This window comes from Elgaria multicarinata, chromosome 4, assembly GCF_023053635.1.
Source record: "Elgaria multicarinata webbii isolate HBS135686 ecotype San Diego chromosome 4, rElgMul1.1.pri, whole genome shotgun sequence".
Taxonomy (NCBI): domain Eukaryota; kingdom Metazoa; phylum Chordata; class Lepidosauria; order Squamata; family Anguidae; genus Elgaria; species Elgaria multicarinata.
Window position 1 is genome coordinate 22,376,178 of NC_086174.1, and position 15,406 is coordinate 22,391,583.

Here is a 15,406-nt window from a genome sequence, read left to right on the forward strand (position 1 = left end):
CCTGTGAGTCTCTCTTGTGGGTGACAGGCAAAGGTCTTTGCTAGAATTCGCTGTCTGGTCCTTTTTTGAACTGGAGAGGCATGCAGATGAAATCGTCTGCATGCAAAATCTGTGCTCTGCTACTTGAACATGGCTCTTATTCTTCACCAAGTGGCTTTTGCATCTACAGGCAGTCAGGTATACAATTGACGCTGGTGACATAAAGTATTTCTAAGAGAGCTGAAAGAGATATGAACCATCAGTACCTGTGAAGTACTCCCTCATTTCTTTAGGCCGCTTGTCCTCTGGTCAAACAGGTTTTGCAGGCTTTTGAAGCACTGAAAGAACCTACAGGACCTGATTGTCAGAGATGAGGATAGAATATGTTTACATGTGCCATGGACGTCAATGCCTCTCTTTGATTCTCTGAAATAACTGTTGCCTGCCTCCACACTGACTTGTAATTATTATTTATCATCTCTCTTTTCTCACTTATGACAGTTTTTCTAGATGGACATGACAGGGTTTGCCAAATCATGCTGTCTTTTACTGATTCAGGAATTTCCTGACTATTGAGCATGTTTTAAGTATGACTGCTTTCTGGATGTTGGTGTAGACGTATTTTGGTAAGCCCATTTTCTGAAGTTTTTCTGTATAGTGTTTTGATCTGATGCCGGTCTAGCAGTATAATTGTGACCTTTTCCTGTTGCCGTTGTTGTTGTTGTTATTTGCATTTCTATACTGCCCCATAGCTGAAGCACTATTGATGGTTTACAAAAGAGTAAAACATAAAAACCATATCAAAATTAAAAACCATAAAAATGTAAAACAGACAGTATACACAAAAACAACATACCTCTAAAAAACAACTTTGAGCTGTCAGCCAAACAAAAAAACGGATCTGGATTTGATTAAATACTCGAAACATGCTGCTAAATGCCTGGGAAAGGAGAAAAGTCTTGACTTGGTGCTGAAAAGATAGCAATGTTGGCGCCAAGCGATCCTCGTTGGGGAGATCATTCCATAATTGGGGGGGGGGGGCATCACTGAGAAGGCCTTCTCCCTTGTTGCTGTTTTCCGACCTTCCCTTGGAGTAGGCTCCCAGAGGAGGACCTTAATGTTGAGTGTAGCAACCCTGGATTAAACTTTAAGCAATATAAGCACGTGCTTAGGGCACCAAGGGAACCACCAAAATTGAAAAGTATGCTCTCGAGATCACATAATTTCAGTAGACATAATATCAGATCTTATTTTGTCTTATAATCTTTTGGAGGGTGATTAAAAATCATTTTCAATAATTTTTTGCACTTGCATTTCCCCCCTTATAACAGTTTTATTAAAAAATGCATAAAACAGTGATGAAAATTTGTATTTTTTTCCTGTTGCCCTAGTTATAAGTAAGTAATTGGCTTATATTGCTTGCTGCTTTTTAGTGTTAAATAAATATAATAAAAAACAGTTTATATTTAATATAGTTGTGCGTTCTGGTGTGTGTGCTGGCGTGTCCTTGCAGAAAACTGAGTTTTTAATGTCTTATTTCACCTTCAGCACTTACTGAGTCTTAATCTCTAAGCAATGGAAGGGCCAAGGGGGCACCATTATTGGGCTGTGCTTAGGGCATCAGCTGGCCTTAATCTGGCCCTGATGGGTAGGTTTGTGTCGGGAAAGGCGGCCCATCAGGTATTGTGGTCCCGAGCCATGTAAGGCTTTCTAGGTTAGAACTAGCACCTTGTTTTTCGTGTTTCTGTTGTCATGTCTGGAGGAGGAATTTACAGGGGCTCAAGGCTGTGTTGGTGGCAGGGACTCCAGACTAGTCAAGTGCCGCGGGCTGTGTGCACTCATCGGAGCCCTCTTCAGCCTCAGAAAGACCATGGATGAGCAATATAAAAGCCCTGGGTTGGCCAAACCTGGCATACATTATTATTTTTATTTATTTATTTATTTATTTATTTATTTAGCACCATCAATGTACATGGTGCTGTACAGAGTAAAACAATAAATAGCAAGACCTTGCCGCATAGGCTTACATTCTAATAAAATAATAATAAAACAATAAGGAGGGGAAGAGAATGCACCAAACAGGCAGTATAAAAGTCAGAGCAAAATCAAGTTTTAAAAGCTTTAGGAAAAAGAAAAGTTTTTAGCTGAGCTTTGAAAGCTGCGATTGAACTTGTAGTTCTCAAATGTTCTGGAAGAGCGTTCCAGGCGTAAGGGGCAGCCGAAGAAAATGGACGGAGCCGAGCAAGGGAAGTAGAGACCCTTGGGCAGGCGAGAAACATGGCATCAGAGGAGCGAAGAGCACGAGCGGGGCAATAGTGTGAGATGAGAGAGGAGAGATAGGAAGGAGCTAGACAGTGAAAAGCTTTGTAGGTCAACAGGAGAAGTTTATATTGGATTCTGAAGTGAATTGGAAGCCAATGAAGAGATTTCAGAAGTGGAGTAACATGGTCAGAGCACCGAGCCAAGAAGATGATCTTAGCAGCAGAGTGGTGAACAGAAACCAACGGACTGATGTGAGAAGAAGGAAGGCCAGTGAGAAGAAGGTTGCAGTAGTTAGGCTGCTCGGCCATCCATCTTTACTTGTTCTGGAGGAAACCAGTCTGTTCTGCCAGCTGCACTTCAGCCTCCAGTTCAAGCCAACTGGAGAACTTGCCCTCTGGGTTTGGATTTACTTGAGCACACTTAGAACTTGTCCATCTCTCCTGCAAGTTCCCCTTTGGAAACCTCACATAAGAACATAAGAAGAGCCCTGCTGGATCAGACCAAGGGTCCATCCAGTCCAACCAACCAGCTGCTCAGGGAAAACCCACCATTAGGAACAGATTCCACCCTCCTCGCACCAGCATTTGTAATGCTGCTCTGTAGCACCATGCTACCTGCTTACACCACTCCCTTTTACCAACGCCTGATATTTTGTGCGTGCAGGAATGTCCAGTCTTCGTCTCGGTTTCTGGTCCACCAGCAATCTCGCCCGCTCTTGGCTTCTTTCTGCTGGGAGCTGGGCTGCTTATTTAGAGTTTGTGTTTCCCCTCTTGAGCAGCAAAAGGCAAGGGTGGACAGGAGCATCTTTGACCGTCCAAAAAACATGGGTGTTTAAATCTGGAACCTAGAGATGTGAAGTCTTGCAGTGGGGTGGGGGTGGGACTTGGAGGAAACAGAACAATTCTGGAAAACCCTGTTTTTGTTCCAGATTTTCTAAACAAACAAACAAAAAGAACCCTGGAAAACAAAACAGGGGAGGGAGGGGGAGAATGAACGATCCCCCCTCCAAATTTTCTGAGCTTTCCCCCATTTATTATGTTCCTCCATCCCACCAACCCACCCATAACTCTATTGGAGCCAGTCTTCAACTCACAAGAGTGAATGTACCTGAATTTTCAGATGGCCTTTTATGACAATCCGTCTGAAGATTCACCGCAGTCGGAAGGATCAGCGTGACACAAGTAAATAGGTCAGCTTTCAACCTCCGTAGGAACACAAGAAGCAGCCTTATACATGGGTCCGTCTAGCCCAATATTGTCAGCACTGACTGGCAGCGGCTCTCCTGGGTTCCAGGCAGGTTTCCTTCCAAGCTCTACCCGGAGATGTCGGGGATTGAACCTGCGACCTTCTGCATGCAAAGCAGAGACTCTACCATTGAGATACAGTCCCTGTGTACGTCAGCACCCGGTCAAGAATAGCCGATCCCCATCCTGTGTCATTCCCGCTCTGCTTGGCCTGTGTACATTTCCGGGCCCCGAGGAAGGGAAAGGAAAGATAGGGCCCAATCCACTTCGAGGCCATGCTACGCGTCGGGCCTTCAGGACTTTGATGCATTTTGAATCTCAGCTGTCCTCCAAGGAGCCCTCAGCCGCAGATGTGGTCTCCCATCCAGGGGGACAGCCAAGCCCAGAGCTCCCATAGGCTGCGGCATTACTACGGCAGCACTCTTATCTGGCTCTCGCACGCGTGCATTTGCGTCCCCCTTCTGTGCACTGCCTGTGGAACGAGGGCTCCAATTCCCCTTCTTCCATCATGCAAAGGAACCGGGGCTCCGCCGAGCCCGAAGGAGAGCCAGATGCTGCTCTGTGATAGAGAGGCCTTATGCTCCATGGGCGTGATCGCCTGTGCGCAGCAAGTTATTAAAGGGAGCGGGGAGCGCGGCGTGTCTGCAGTAATTCAGCACCATGCATTAACCCTGGCCAGGCAAGGGGGAAAGTGCTCCATAAATCTTTTTGCCTCGTTGGCTGACTCGCGTACGCAGGCAGTTCCCTGCCCTGTTTTCTGGAAGAGCGCCAGCAGCAGACGGCGGCAGTCCAAGAGAACTCCCAGGGACTGCTTCTGTTTCAGGACAACTGGGCCTGGCAGAAAGCTGCCGGGGACAGCGGAGAGGAGTAGATCTCAAAAGCATCCAGGAGAGATCTGGAATGGATAAAGGGCAACACTTCATGTCCTCCCCACGTTCTGCAGACACAAATAGGCACACGCACTTAAAACACTCGGATTCTCAAAACAAGGACGACTGCCCTGCCCAGACTGCGCATGCTTGTGGCTGAACACTGTATTCCGCTTTCTGGGTTCGTTTAGACTACAATTGCCTGTCCTCTGCTCATTTAATAAAAGTCAGGTGGGTGTTTGTTCTTTTGGTTGAAAATATATCTTTGAAAACTAATGGGCTACAGTACATTGTCAGCACTATAGTACATTTGTGAACCGCTCAGGGAGCTTCAGCTATTGGGTGGTATAAAAATGCAATAAATAAATAAGCACTTCAAAATATACCTCAGCAGCTGCAGCATAACGTGCCAGGCCGTGCATTGCGTCGTGCCTTAGTGTCCATGTGTTTGCGTTCATGTGGATGTATTCATTCTACCCTCTCCCCGCCCCATCCTAAATTTTGACTTCTACAGACCTGGGGGTGGAAGCTAAATACCAATGAATCAATGAACTCTAGCAGCTCATAGGAATACAGGAAACTGCCTTATACTGAGTCAGACCTAGGGATGTTTGGATTGTATTTGAACCATTCCATATGAATTCTGTGGATCGGGTAGAGTTCTGAGGACCGCCATTCGCAAACCCACGAATTCAGATTCCCCCCACCCCGCTCAGAAAATTACATAAATAAATTCGCAGCAACTTATGGAAGTACAGAATATATGTAACAATTTACAGAATTTATATATTTATGGGGTTTTTTAAGCCTTAAAAAGTTGTACGTCCATTTTCATAATATTTGTGAATCATATAATGTTCTACATCGGACTTGCAGTCTCACCTATGAATTTATGTATGTGTGTGTATATATATATATATCTGCATGAACATGGAATTCACAGATGCTGGCCTGGTGCAGAATGCACAGACTGAATTACAAGTTATCTGGACTCCTTTCAGTCTGTTTCTCTAACATCTCTAGTCAGACCAGGGCTCCAACCAACTCAGTTGAAACATTTCACATTAAAACATTTCACAAAGCATCTCCAAAAGGCAAAAGTAGGGCTGGTGGTTTCAAAGGGACAATTCAAAGAAAATTCAGGATGTCCCTGATATATTGGGGGGGGGGGGCTTGTGGGGAAATTGAACCTTGCACGAAAGCAAGATGTGATGAATATTCTGCTCCCTCCATCCCTGCCCAAAATCTGCTCAGGGGGTCCCATGATCCTCCATAGATTTCAGGGGCTGGAGGGGGAATTGCCCCTTCCCTGTTCCATTGATGGAGCTCTTCATCAATGGAGTTCATTGATTTTATTCTCGGAGTATATCGTGAGTAGGGAAATAGACAGTGGTGGCTGGTGGCTCAGATTTCGGTGGGACTGTGAATCCACTCTGAGTTTCAGTCAGAACCATCCAGACCGCTAAAGGAGCTATCTAAGGTGATGGACCTATTTTGGAGATACGGTTTAACACCTCAGAGAGCTCCTTTAGAGTTCTGGCTGGTTCTGGCAGAAACCCAGAATGCATTCACAGCCCCATTGGAAACGGAGCCACCAGACTCTACTGGAAATAAAGGCAGGGGTAGTGAAGGTTTTTCTGTCAGGGGCTGTATTCCCTCAGGAGTAATTTGTCAGGGGCCACACGGCAGTGGCCTGTGGGACCACCCTGAAAATGGGTGAGGCCACCCCTTCTCTTTCTCTCCCTCCTCTTTTTCTCACTGCTCCCACTTCCGCTCTGCCAAGCAGGCTGCTTGCCAGAGGTTTGGGCTGATTTGCAGAGGGCTTTGTGAAATGAGGCCAAGGCCTCCGTGAAATGAGGCTGAGAGCTACATGCAGCCGTAGGACTGCAAGCGATGGAGGCTGTTGGCTCTAAAGGAGCTATCCAAAGTGCTGAATCAAAACCTCCCCCCAATAGGCTCAGGACCTTGGAAAGCTCCTTTGGAGTTCTGTCTGGTGCTGACTGAAACCCAAAGTGGATTCGCAGCCCCACTATTATTATTATTATTATTATTATTTATTTATATAGAGCCACCAGCCTCCACTAGCTGTAAGCGGCGCACACCTGCAGTGGGCTGTGTTCATCTGTGTGTATCTCTGTGTGTGCAGAAGACACTTAGATCTATAAGTGGGAACAAATGTGAGCCATTTGTGGGGCCCACGACGTAGGAAGTCGTGGAGTTCTGAGAGTGTGTGGCCTGTTTAAGACTTACTCCTTGCATTCTGGAAAAGAACTGAAGCATAACTACCTAATGCCCCACCGCCACTGAACCAAGGAACCATGGCAATTGTCATTCAAGAGGGCGACTGAGGACCAGTAGCAGAAAATCCTCAGCATTCATACAAAACGATATGGCTGCAAGAAAGGCAAATGCTATTTTGGGCTGCATTAATAGAAGTATAGCTTCCAAATCATGTGAGGTACTGGTTCCTCTCTATTCGGCCCTGGTTAGGCCTCATCTAGAGTATTGCGTCCAGTTCTGGGCTCCACAATACAAGCAGGACGCAGACAAGCTGGAGCGTGTTCAGAGGAGGGCAACCAGGATGATCAGGGGTCTGGAAACTAAGCCCTATGAAGAGAGACTGAAAGAACTGGGCATGTTTAGCCTGGAGAAGAGAAGATTGAGGGGAGACATGATAGCACTCTTCAAATTCTTAAAAGGTTGTCACACAGAGGAGGGCCAGGATCTCTTCTCAATCCTCCCAGAGTGCAGGACACAGAATAATGGGCTCAAGTTAAAGGAAGCCAGATTCCAGCTGGACATCAGGAAAAACTTCCTGACTGTTAGAGCAGTACGACAATGGAATCCGTTACCTAAGGAAGTTGTGGGCTCTCCCACACTAGAGGCCTTCAAGAGGCAGCTGGACAACCATCTGTCTGGGATGCTTTAGGGTGGATTCCTGCATAGAGCAGGGGGTTGGACTCGATGGCCTTGTAGGCCCCTTCCAACTCTGCTATTCTATGATTCTATAAACAAAACACACACACACACACAAAAAGACCTATAACTCCCAGTAGGTTCTTTGAGAGAAGCAGTGGCCGTTAATCCAGTATTAAAAGCGCTGTGTGTTTAGAGTGCAGAAAGTTCCCTATGAAGGAGAATTTTAGGGTTAGAGTGAATTTTATATTAGGTTTTCATGTTGTATTTTTTGGGATTGTAATTGTTGTGAACCGCTTAGAAAGCTTTGGCTTTTGGCTGGTATAGAAATGAAAGACATGAAATGAAGTGAAATGAAATGAAATGCTGTCAGCCGATGAAAGATCTTTTAATCTTCAGTCTTTTAACTGAGTGGTTGATTAATTCATCAATTAAATTTTAATAAAATGTGCATCTGGCCAAATACTGCCTATAGCAATACTAAAAACAAAAACAAAACCCCCACAATATAACTTATAATTTAATTAACAAAAGCTGCCATTCACTGTTAGATGAGACAGCCATCTTTGATATTGTCATTCCCTGTCATAGTTAAGAGACTGGAACCAAAATAGCCCCTTCTCAGCAGATAAACAAGCTTTGCTCAGCCATTTTCTTAAAATTCCTACTCTAATTACTCAACTGAAGCTTTAGTTAATGAATCTACCAATTAAAATTTGCAACCCTTCATAGGAGACTCAGACCTGGTTCGCACATAACAACCTAGAGTACAGTCTGAGAATGAGTTGTTGTTGAATTGTGAGTTGTTAATTTGCACTATGGTTCAACTATTTGTTAACCCTGAACAAACCAGAGCTCACAACCCAGCAACAAACCATGGGCTCTCTTCCTGGTTTGTTTGTGGTTAACAGCCAATAGTTAAACTATAGTGCAAAGGTTCACATGTAATGGCAACCCACAGTTCAACAACCCAGAAGGCCCAGTAAGGGCTGGACGAACAGTGTGACATAGAGAAGAGGAAGACATTATAAAAGGTGCTTGACTTTAGTGACAACTCCCCATGCGAGACAAATTCTTAAAATGCGTTGAAAAGAAACTCCAGCTGAGATCTTTAGTGTACACTTAATAAATTTCAGACCATGAAAATGTTTGCTCACAAATGTAAATATTACCGCAGAGGGAAGTTAATTTACATGAGTGTTGATTCAAGTTTCTGTGCTTACCAGACCAGTGAGCTGTTGAGCTCAGGCAGTAGTTCATTAGTTTGTGTGGTGTTACCCCAAAATTGATTATATTGTATATGTCTGACTTAGTAGGTCTGGTAAGTAGGGAATGTTCCGGGGCTCCTGTATCTTTAACAGCTATAGAGAAAAGGGAATGTCAGCAGGTGTCATTTGAATGAATGCAGCACCTGGTGCAATTCCCTCTTCATCCCAGCAGTTAAAGCTGCAGGAGCCCTGCCCTCTTTTGTATCTGGTCAAGAGGGCAGGGCTCCTGCAGCTTTAACTGCTGGGATGAAGAGGAAATTTCACCAGGTTCTCCATATATACAAATGACACCTGCTGACATTCCCTTTTCTGTGCAACTGTTAAAGATACAGGAGTCCTGTCCTCCTTTCCAGATGGTCACCCTAGCTTCGAGGCACCTGCCATAGATCGCGTAGCAGCACATCTGCTTTGTATGTGGTAAGATCTGAGGCTTAATCTTCAGTTAAAAAAGGATTTTGAGCAGGAGTGCTGGAGGAAGAGTCCGGACTGAGGTCCTGGATGGATACTGCCCTTCAGAGTAGTCAGTATTGATATCGACAGACTAAGGCCTTAGCTAGACCTAAAGTTTATCCTGGGATCGTCCCAGGGTCATCCCTGTTCATGTAAATGAAACACAGGGGATCCCGAGCAGGCAGGGACGACTCCAGGATAAACCTTCGGTCTAGCTAAGGCCTTAGTGTCTGGTTTAACATAAAGCAGCTTCCTGTGTTTGCTTGCTGTACCTGATGCATTTCAAGTATTAAAGAGAGAAATAAAAGGAGGAGCCTTCTCTCAAGGAGACAAAATATCTCATATAGGAAATCTGGAAAGACGATTATCTTGATGAAGAATATTTTAATTGTAATATTCAAAAGGCATCAGGCCTGGGAAGTTTCTGGAAGGCTTCTCGCATCTGAAAAAGGACAGGGCTCCTGTATCTTTAACAGTTGTAGAGAAAAGGGAATTTCAGCAGGTGTCATTTGTATGCATACAGCACCTGGTGAAATTCCCTCTTTATCACAACAGCTAAAGCTGCAGAAGCCCTGCCTTCTTGACCAGTTACAAAAGAGGGCAGGGCTCCTGCAGCTTTAATTGTTAGGATAAAGAGGGAATTGAACCAGGTGATGAGGAAGGACTTTCACCAGGTGCTGCCTGCATACAAATGACACCTGCTGAACTTCCCTTTTCTATACAACTGTTGAAGATACAGGAGCCCTGTCCTCCTCCTTTCCATATGTTCACCCCATTCTCGCACAAAAGGTCACTCGCAGTTTTTGTGCTTTGCCTCTCTTTTTTATTGGGACTCTCCTGTTGCCTGTCTTCACACCATCACTTCACCACTCATTCCCCCTGAAACCCTAGAGTTTTGCTGCTGCAAGGTGGGGACATCCCCACGCTAGGAGGAAGCACAGGGTTTACCAGCAGTCACCAGTATTGGAGCCTGCCCCTGCCCTCTTCCCTATATCCACCCAGAATCGGACCAGAGAGGGCCATAGTGACCTCGCTTCTTCAGGAAAAGTCAGAGTAAGTTCCCGACATTTCCCACACACAGCTGCAGGGAAAAGCCCCACAGTGGCTGCAAATCAGTGGCTGCGTTGTATAGCTGACGCAGCACCAATTCGCAGCCACCACGGAACTTAGAAGACGTTTAGCCAGCCCCCAGCAACATCCCAAAGGGCGTCCAGCAGTGGGTGCTTCAATGCTAATTATTCCAAGGCATGAGTCATACCTTCACAACCATTAATTTGGTCTTGAAGTCATGGCATCAGACTGCACAAATACTGCAGATGCGTGAGGTTTTCTTTTCATTGCTTCTTGTTTACACCGGCCTTAGGAGGACGTTCCGTCACGCTTTCAAGGCTGACTCTCCACATCAGCAGCTAGGGTTTCAGCTTGATCCAGAGACCCACTGCACCAGTGCTTCTGCTTTTATGGCGGAGTGCACTTAATGCGGTAGTTATGGAAAATCACAGACAGGGCAACCTGCGTCTTGGCTGCAATGGGAAGGAAACATTGAAAGGCGCAATCCTTTGCATATATAGATGGGAAGGGGGGGGGGAGGCCTGTAATGCCCAGCATGCCCCAGCCGCAGCCTTTTGGTATGTTTAAACTTCCATAGAATTGCAGCCTAAACCACAAAAATGACAAAACCCAGAACTCTCCTCCCTTGCTTCTGCCTTGCTCTGGATGAGGCTGTTCATCCTCCTTGGGGATCTTCCCGCCAGCGGTGGTAGGATGGTTCTGTTCATCTCAGATTCATGCCATGGCCTTTTATTCTTCTTATTTTTTCCACTCAAAATTTTAAGGCTAATCTCCCCCACCTACCACCTGCAAATACATCATTTTATTAAAGGCTCATATATTATACATGTACATTTTCTGGTACAAATTGCTGATTTCGGCTCCTAGGTGTCTATTTCAATCTCCTGTCCAAGAAACGTTATTGCAAAAGTGAAGAATGACATGTCAGGAGTCCGGCAGCAGCTTGGAGGCTAGCAACGTTTTTATGGCATGGAGTTTTGTTCTGTTTTAGCCATGATCACTGAAACTCTCTATCCATGGGGTTTATATACACTGGGCTTTATTTGTATTGAGGATTCTTGGGTTTTGCCCATATGATCCTGCATTTAGGGCTCTTAGAATAGCCCCAAATGTTCTACTATAAACATGAGTAAAGGTCTGTGTTTAAAAGATCTGCTGCATTCCAGTTAATTATACTTCCAACTGTTTTTGACTACAAATCTTAACTCATGGCCACATTCTCCATATTCTTCTGACTTTAATTCTATGCCTATTTGCAGGGAAATGAACTCCATTAAACTCAGTGGGAGTTACTTCTGACTAAGCAGGTATAGGATCTGGGCTGCAAAAGGCATTGAGTTTTTGCTTAAGCGAGGCTCTTTCCGGCTGCAATGCAACATTTGCATTTCTAATTTCACAATGAACGGTTACCATTTTCAAAATGCTTCATCTTGCTCTTCTAAAGGTAAAGTTCCTGTCTGCACTGGAATTCCATCAAAGAAATGGAGAGTGAGGGATACCACCCTACCCTGTATGATACTTGGTTCACTCACTTTTTATTTATTGATAGTTAGCTGTGATCCAATGTATGTTTAGACAGAAAAAAAGTCCTACAACTCCCAGCATTCCCCAGCCAGCATGCTGGGAGTTGCAGGACTTTTTTCTGTCTAAACATGCATAGGATTGTGCCCTTCATTTTCATAGTTCAGGCTGATAGTATGAAATGTTAAAATCTGAAGTATTTGTTCAAGTCTGACCTGTGACCTGCAGATAGATCAAGCTTAGCCTGTACCAGAAAAAATATATATTAGAGTGACCATATGAAAAGAAGAACAGGGCTCCTGTATCAGTTGAATAGAAAAGGGAATTTCAGCAGGTGTCATTTGTATGCATGCAGCAGCTGGAGAAATTCCCTCTTCATCGCAGCAGTTAAAGCTGCAGGAACCCTGACCCCTTTTGTATCTGGTCAAGAGGGCAGGGCTCCTGCAGCTTTAACTGTTGTGATGATGAGGGAATTCCATCAGGTGCTGCATGCATAGAAAATGACACCTGCTGAAATTCCCTTTTCTATGCAACTGTTGAAGATACAGGAGCCCTGTCCTCCTTTTCCATATGCTTACCCTAAAATATATGCAACACTATACACACTTACTTGAAAGTAAATCTCTTTGAACTTCTTTTTCTTTCAAGGAAAAATGCATAGGGTCCAGCAGCAAATCCAGTATTAGAAGATTGATTTTTAAAAAATGCTATTTTTGGCCCCGCCCACCAAATTCGAACCTCAGGCTGAGAGAGGTTTTGAATTTTAAATCATATATTGGACAGGTTTGTAGAAAGGATTCAGAACTAAGCAGTAACACAATCCCTGTGGTGACCAAGCAGCTGTTCTTTTATGCTCCATCATCCACTTTGTTCCCTTCAGCCAAACCTGTGTCCTTCTCACTCTCCCCATGAGCACCAGACACACATTGTGGGGTGACCATATGAAAAGGAGGACAGGGCTCAGGTATCTTCAACAGTTGTATAGAAAAGGGAATTTCAGCAGGTGTCATTTTCTATGCATGCAGCACGTGGTGCAATTCCCTCTTTATCCCAACAATTAAAGCTGCAGGCGCCCTGCCCTCTTTTGTATCTGGCCAAGAAGGCAGGGGTCCTGCAGCTTTACCTGCTGGGATGAAGAGGGAATTGCACCACGTGCTGCATGCATAGAAAATGACACCTGCTGAAATTCCCTTTTCTATACAACTGTTGAAGATACAGGAGCCCTGTCGTCCTTTTCATCTGGTCACCCTAACACATTGTCCTGATGGCTGAAAAATGCTGGCAAAGCTTCTGCACAGAGAGACACGTGACAACCTCAAGGCTTGGCCTCCATTTTATTGGAAAGAGAAAAAAGTACCAATGAAAAAAAGGGAGGGGGTGCGGGAAGGATCATGACCCAGCATGTTTCCCCAGGGGAGACCAAGTGGCTCTGGAACCAATGCAAACCCTATGCCACCCTTCCCCAACCTGATGTCCTCCAGGCGTTTTTGGACTTCAACTCCCATCTGCCCCAGCCATCAAGGGTCAAGAACACTGGGAGTAGTCATCCAAAATGTCTGGTGGGTTCCAGGTTGGGGTAGGATGCTGTACATCTTCATCCCAGGCACTCCCCAGGATAGAGGGCCGGCAGCAGCCTTTCAACCATCCCAGAAAGGAAGGTCATGAAAACAGTAAAATGGCGTATCCAACAGGAGCTTTCCCGATATTCCCACATCTACCCCAGGCGACAAAATAGGTTACATTCCGAGACATCTTCCATTTTACCGAAATGACGGGCTACATGAGAGGCAAAGGGGGGAGCGGCTCATTTGCCACTACCTGCTCTCCGTCAAGCAGTATATTGATCCTGCGGCTGCTACCCTCCCGGAGACCCATTCATCGGTCTCTACGGCCTGCTAGTTTGCACCTTGGCATCAAGGCTGGGTCGCTCTCAAAGCAATCTGATCTCAGCCCAGGGCAATCCCAGGGCACGGGCGTGTCTGTGCGGGGGGGGGGGGGGGAGGGAGGGAAGGAGTCGCTCACAAACGTCCCGGAAGGGCCACCACTGGCCATGTGGGGCTCAGTGGATTGTGTTCCTCTTTGCCTTTGAACCTAAAGATCACGGACAGAAGGTGTTGCTTGTCACCCAGCATGTGGACGCGCGCCGTGTCATGTGTTCTCCTGGGCCAGCCCCTCAGGGCAGGGAGTCTGGTTCTGGGGCTTCAGGAGATGCATGACCGGCTGCACCTGGGACGCGGCGTTGTGTTGAGGGTCCGCGGTGCCCGATCCTGCCGGCGCGTGGTGCAGATGCTTCCTGTACTGCACGAACATGCAGATCTTGAGGACGATGGCCAGCACGTTCTTCCCCATGAAGATGCCGGAGACGCGGATGTCCCTGAAGAACACCATGTTACTCCCCCTGATGAAGATGGTGGTGATGTTGATGGTGAGCATGCTCAGCATTGGATAGAGCATCATGCGGTGGGGCACGATGCTGATCCCTTGCATGCTGATTTCACACAGCGAGACGCAAGGGAGGACCAAGAGCAAGATGTAGCAGTAGAAGAACATCAGCCCTTCTACCCAGATGGGCAGCCCTTTCTTCTGGGGCTCCCAGAGGTTGGCCTGGATGTCCAGCACATCCAACATGTCGACAATGACCCAGAAGAGGCGGTTGCGGAGGTCCTCCTTCTTCTTGAACGTCCTGACGTACTCCATGTGCTCTGTAGCCACCAGCAGCACATAGAGGGCTGGGATGCAGATAGACAGCAGCAGGGTCAATGCTTTGCGGGCCATGAGGTCCAAGCTTTTGCGGTCGGCCTTGTAGTTCTGATAGATGAAGTAGACTTTGATCTCCAGCACGAAGACGTAGAGGAACCAAAGGATCATGGCGTAGCCTCTCTTGGCAGTCCTCACCTCGGCCCCGACCCAAACCGCCACGTACCTGAGCACCACCAGGAAGCAGATGTCCCCGACGGAGACCATGATGCAAATGCCCAATTTTCTGGAGCCTTGGTTCTGTTCCACCAGGTAGGCGTCCATCAATACCATGCTGCTCATGATGAGTGTAGTAGATAGGCAGACATGGGGCTTGTTAATGGGTGGGGGAGGAACCATCCTGAAACAAGGAACACAAAATCACACTCATACATATTAGTTAAGCAGGTTGGATTGCAGTGCAGCAACGGCCCTATACTGTACTCACTCCTGGCAGGTTTGGGGTGCTACAGCTTTTGATGGGGAAACCCACTTTCCATATGTCTGCATCTAATAGTCCAGGGGTGCAGAACCTCAGGCCCAGGGGCCATATCTGGTCCTCCAAAGTTTTTCAGAAGGCCACGTCCTTTCTGCTGGCCCTACCCCTTTACCCTAGTCACTGATCATTTGGTGGATTCCAGGCTGTTTCGCCATTTTTCCCCATTCAAAAAGGTGGAAATGCCACTACGAAGGCATAGCTACTGGCTGTAAAGCTTTAAACTGAAATATGCTGGTGTCATGGCCCCGCCCCTTTCCCCTTAAGTCCCACCCATCCCTGGAATGTGCCCCTCCCCCCCAGAGCTTCTCTGGAATGGATTTCGGCCCTTGGGCTGAAAGACGTCCAACATTAAATAATCCATCAACTGCACAGTGTAAATTCATCTATTCTTAGTTCACACAAGAACCATATGGATGTGACTCTCCAGCAGCGAGAACTGAACAGGGATGTTTTGGTTCAATCTATCCTGAACACACTAAATCCCATGCAGAAATCGTAATATGGGGATAGCAGAACTGCGCTTTGAGCATTTAGGGGGCAAAGTGTTACATGCATACTAGCTATAGGGTTGGCTCCTAAGTTCTCTTCCAC

At 46.3% G+C, this 15,406-nt stretch overlaps 1 protein-coding gene across 1 annotated transcript; it reads right to left on the reverse strand.

Annotated features, from left to right (window-relative positions):
* Positions 1-13,106: 13,106 nt before the first annotated feature.
* LOC134398288 (transmembrane protein 121-like) lies at positions 13,107-14,676 on the reverse strand. Its single transcript, XM_063125546.1, has one exon. The coding sequence runs from the start codon at positions 14,674-14,676 to the stop codon at positions 13,729-13,731; it is 948 nt and encodes a 315-aa protein (XP_062981616.1). The 3' UTR covers positions 13,107-13,728.
* Positions 14,677-15,406: the final 730 nt, after the last annotated feature.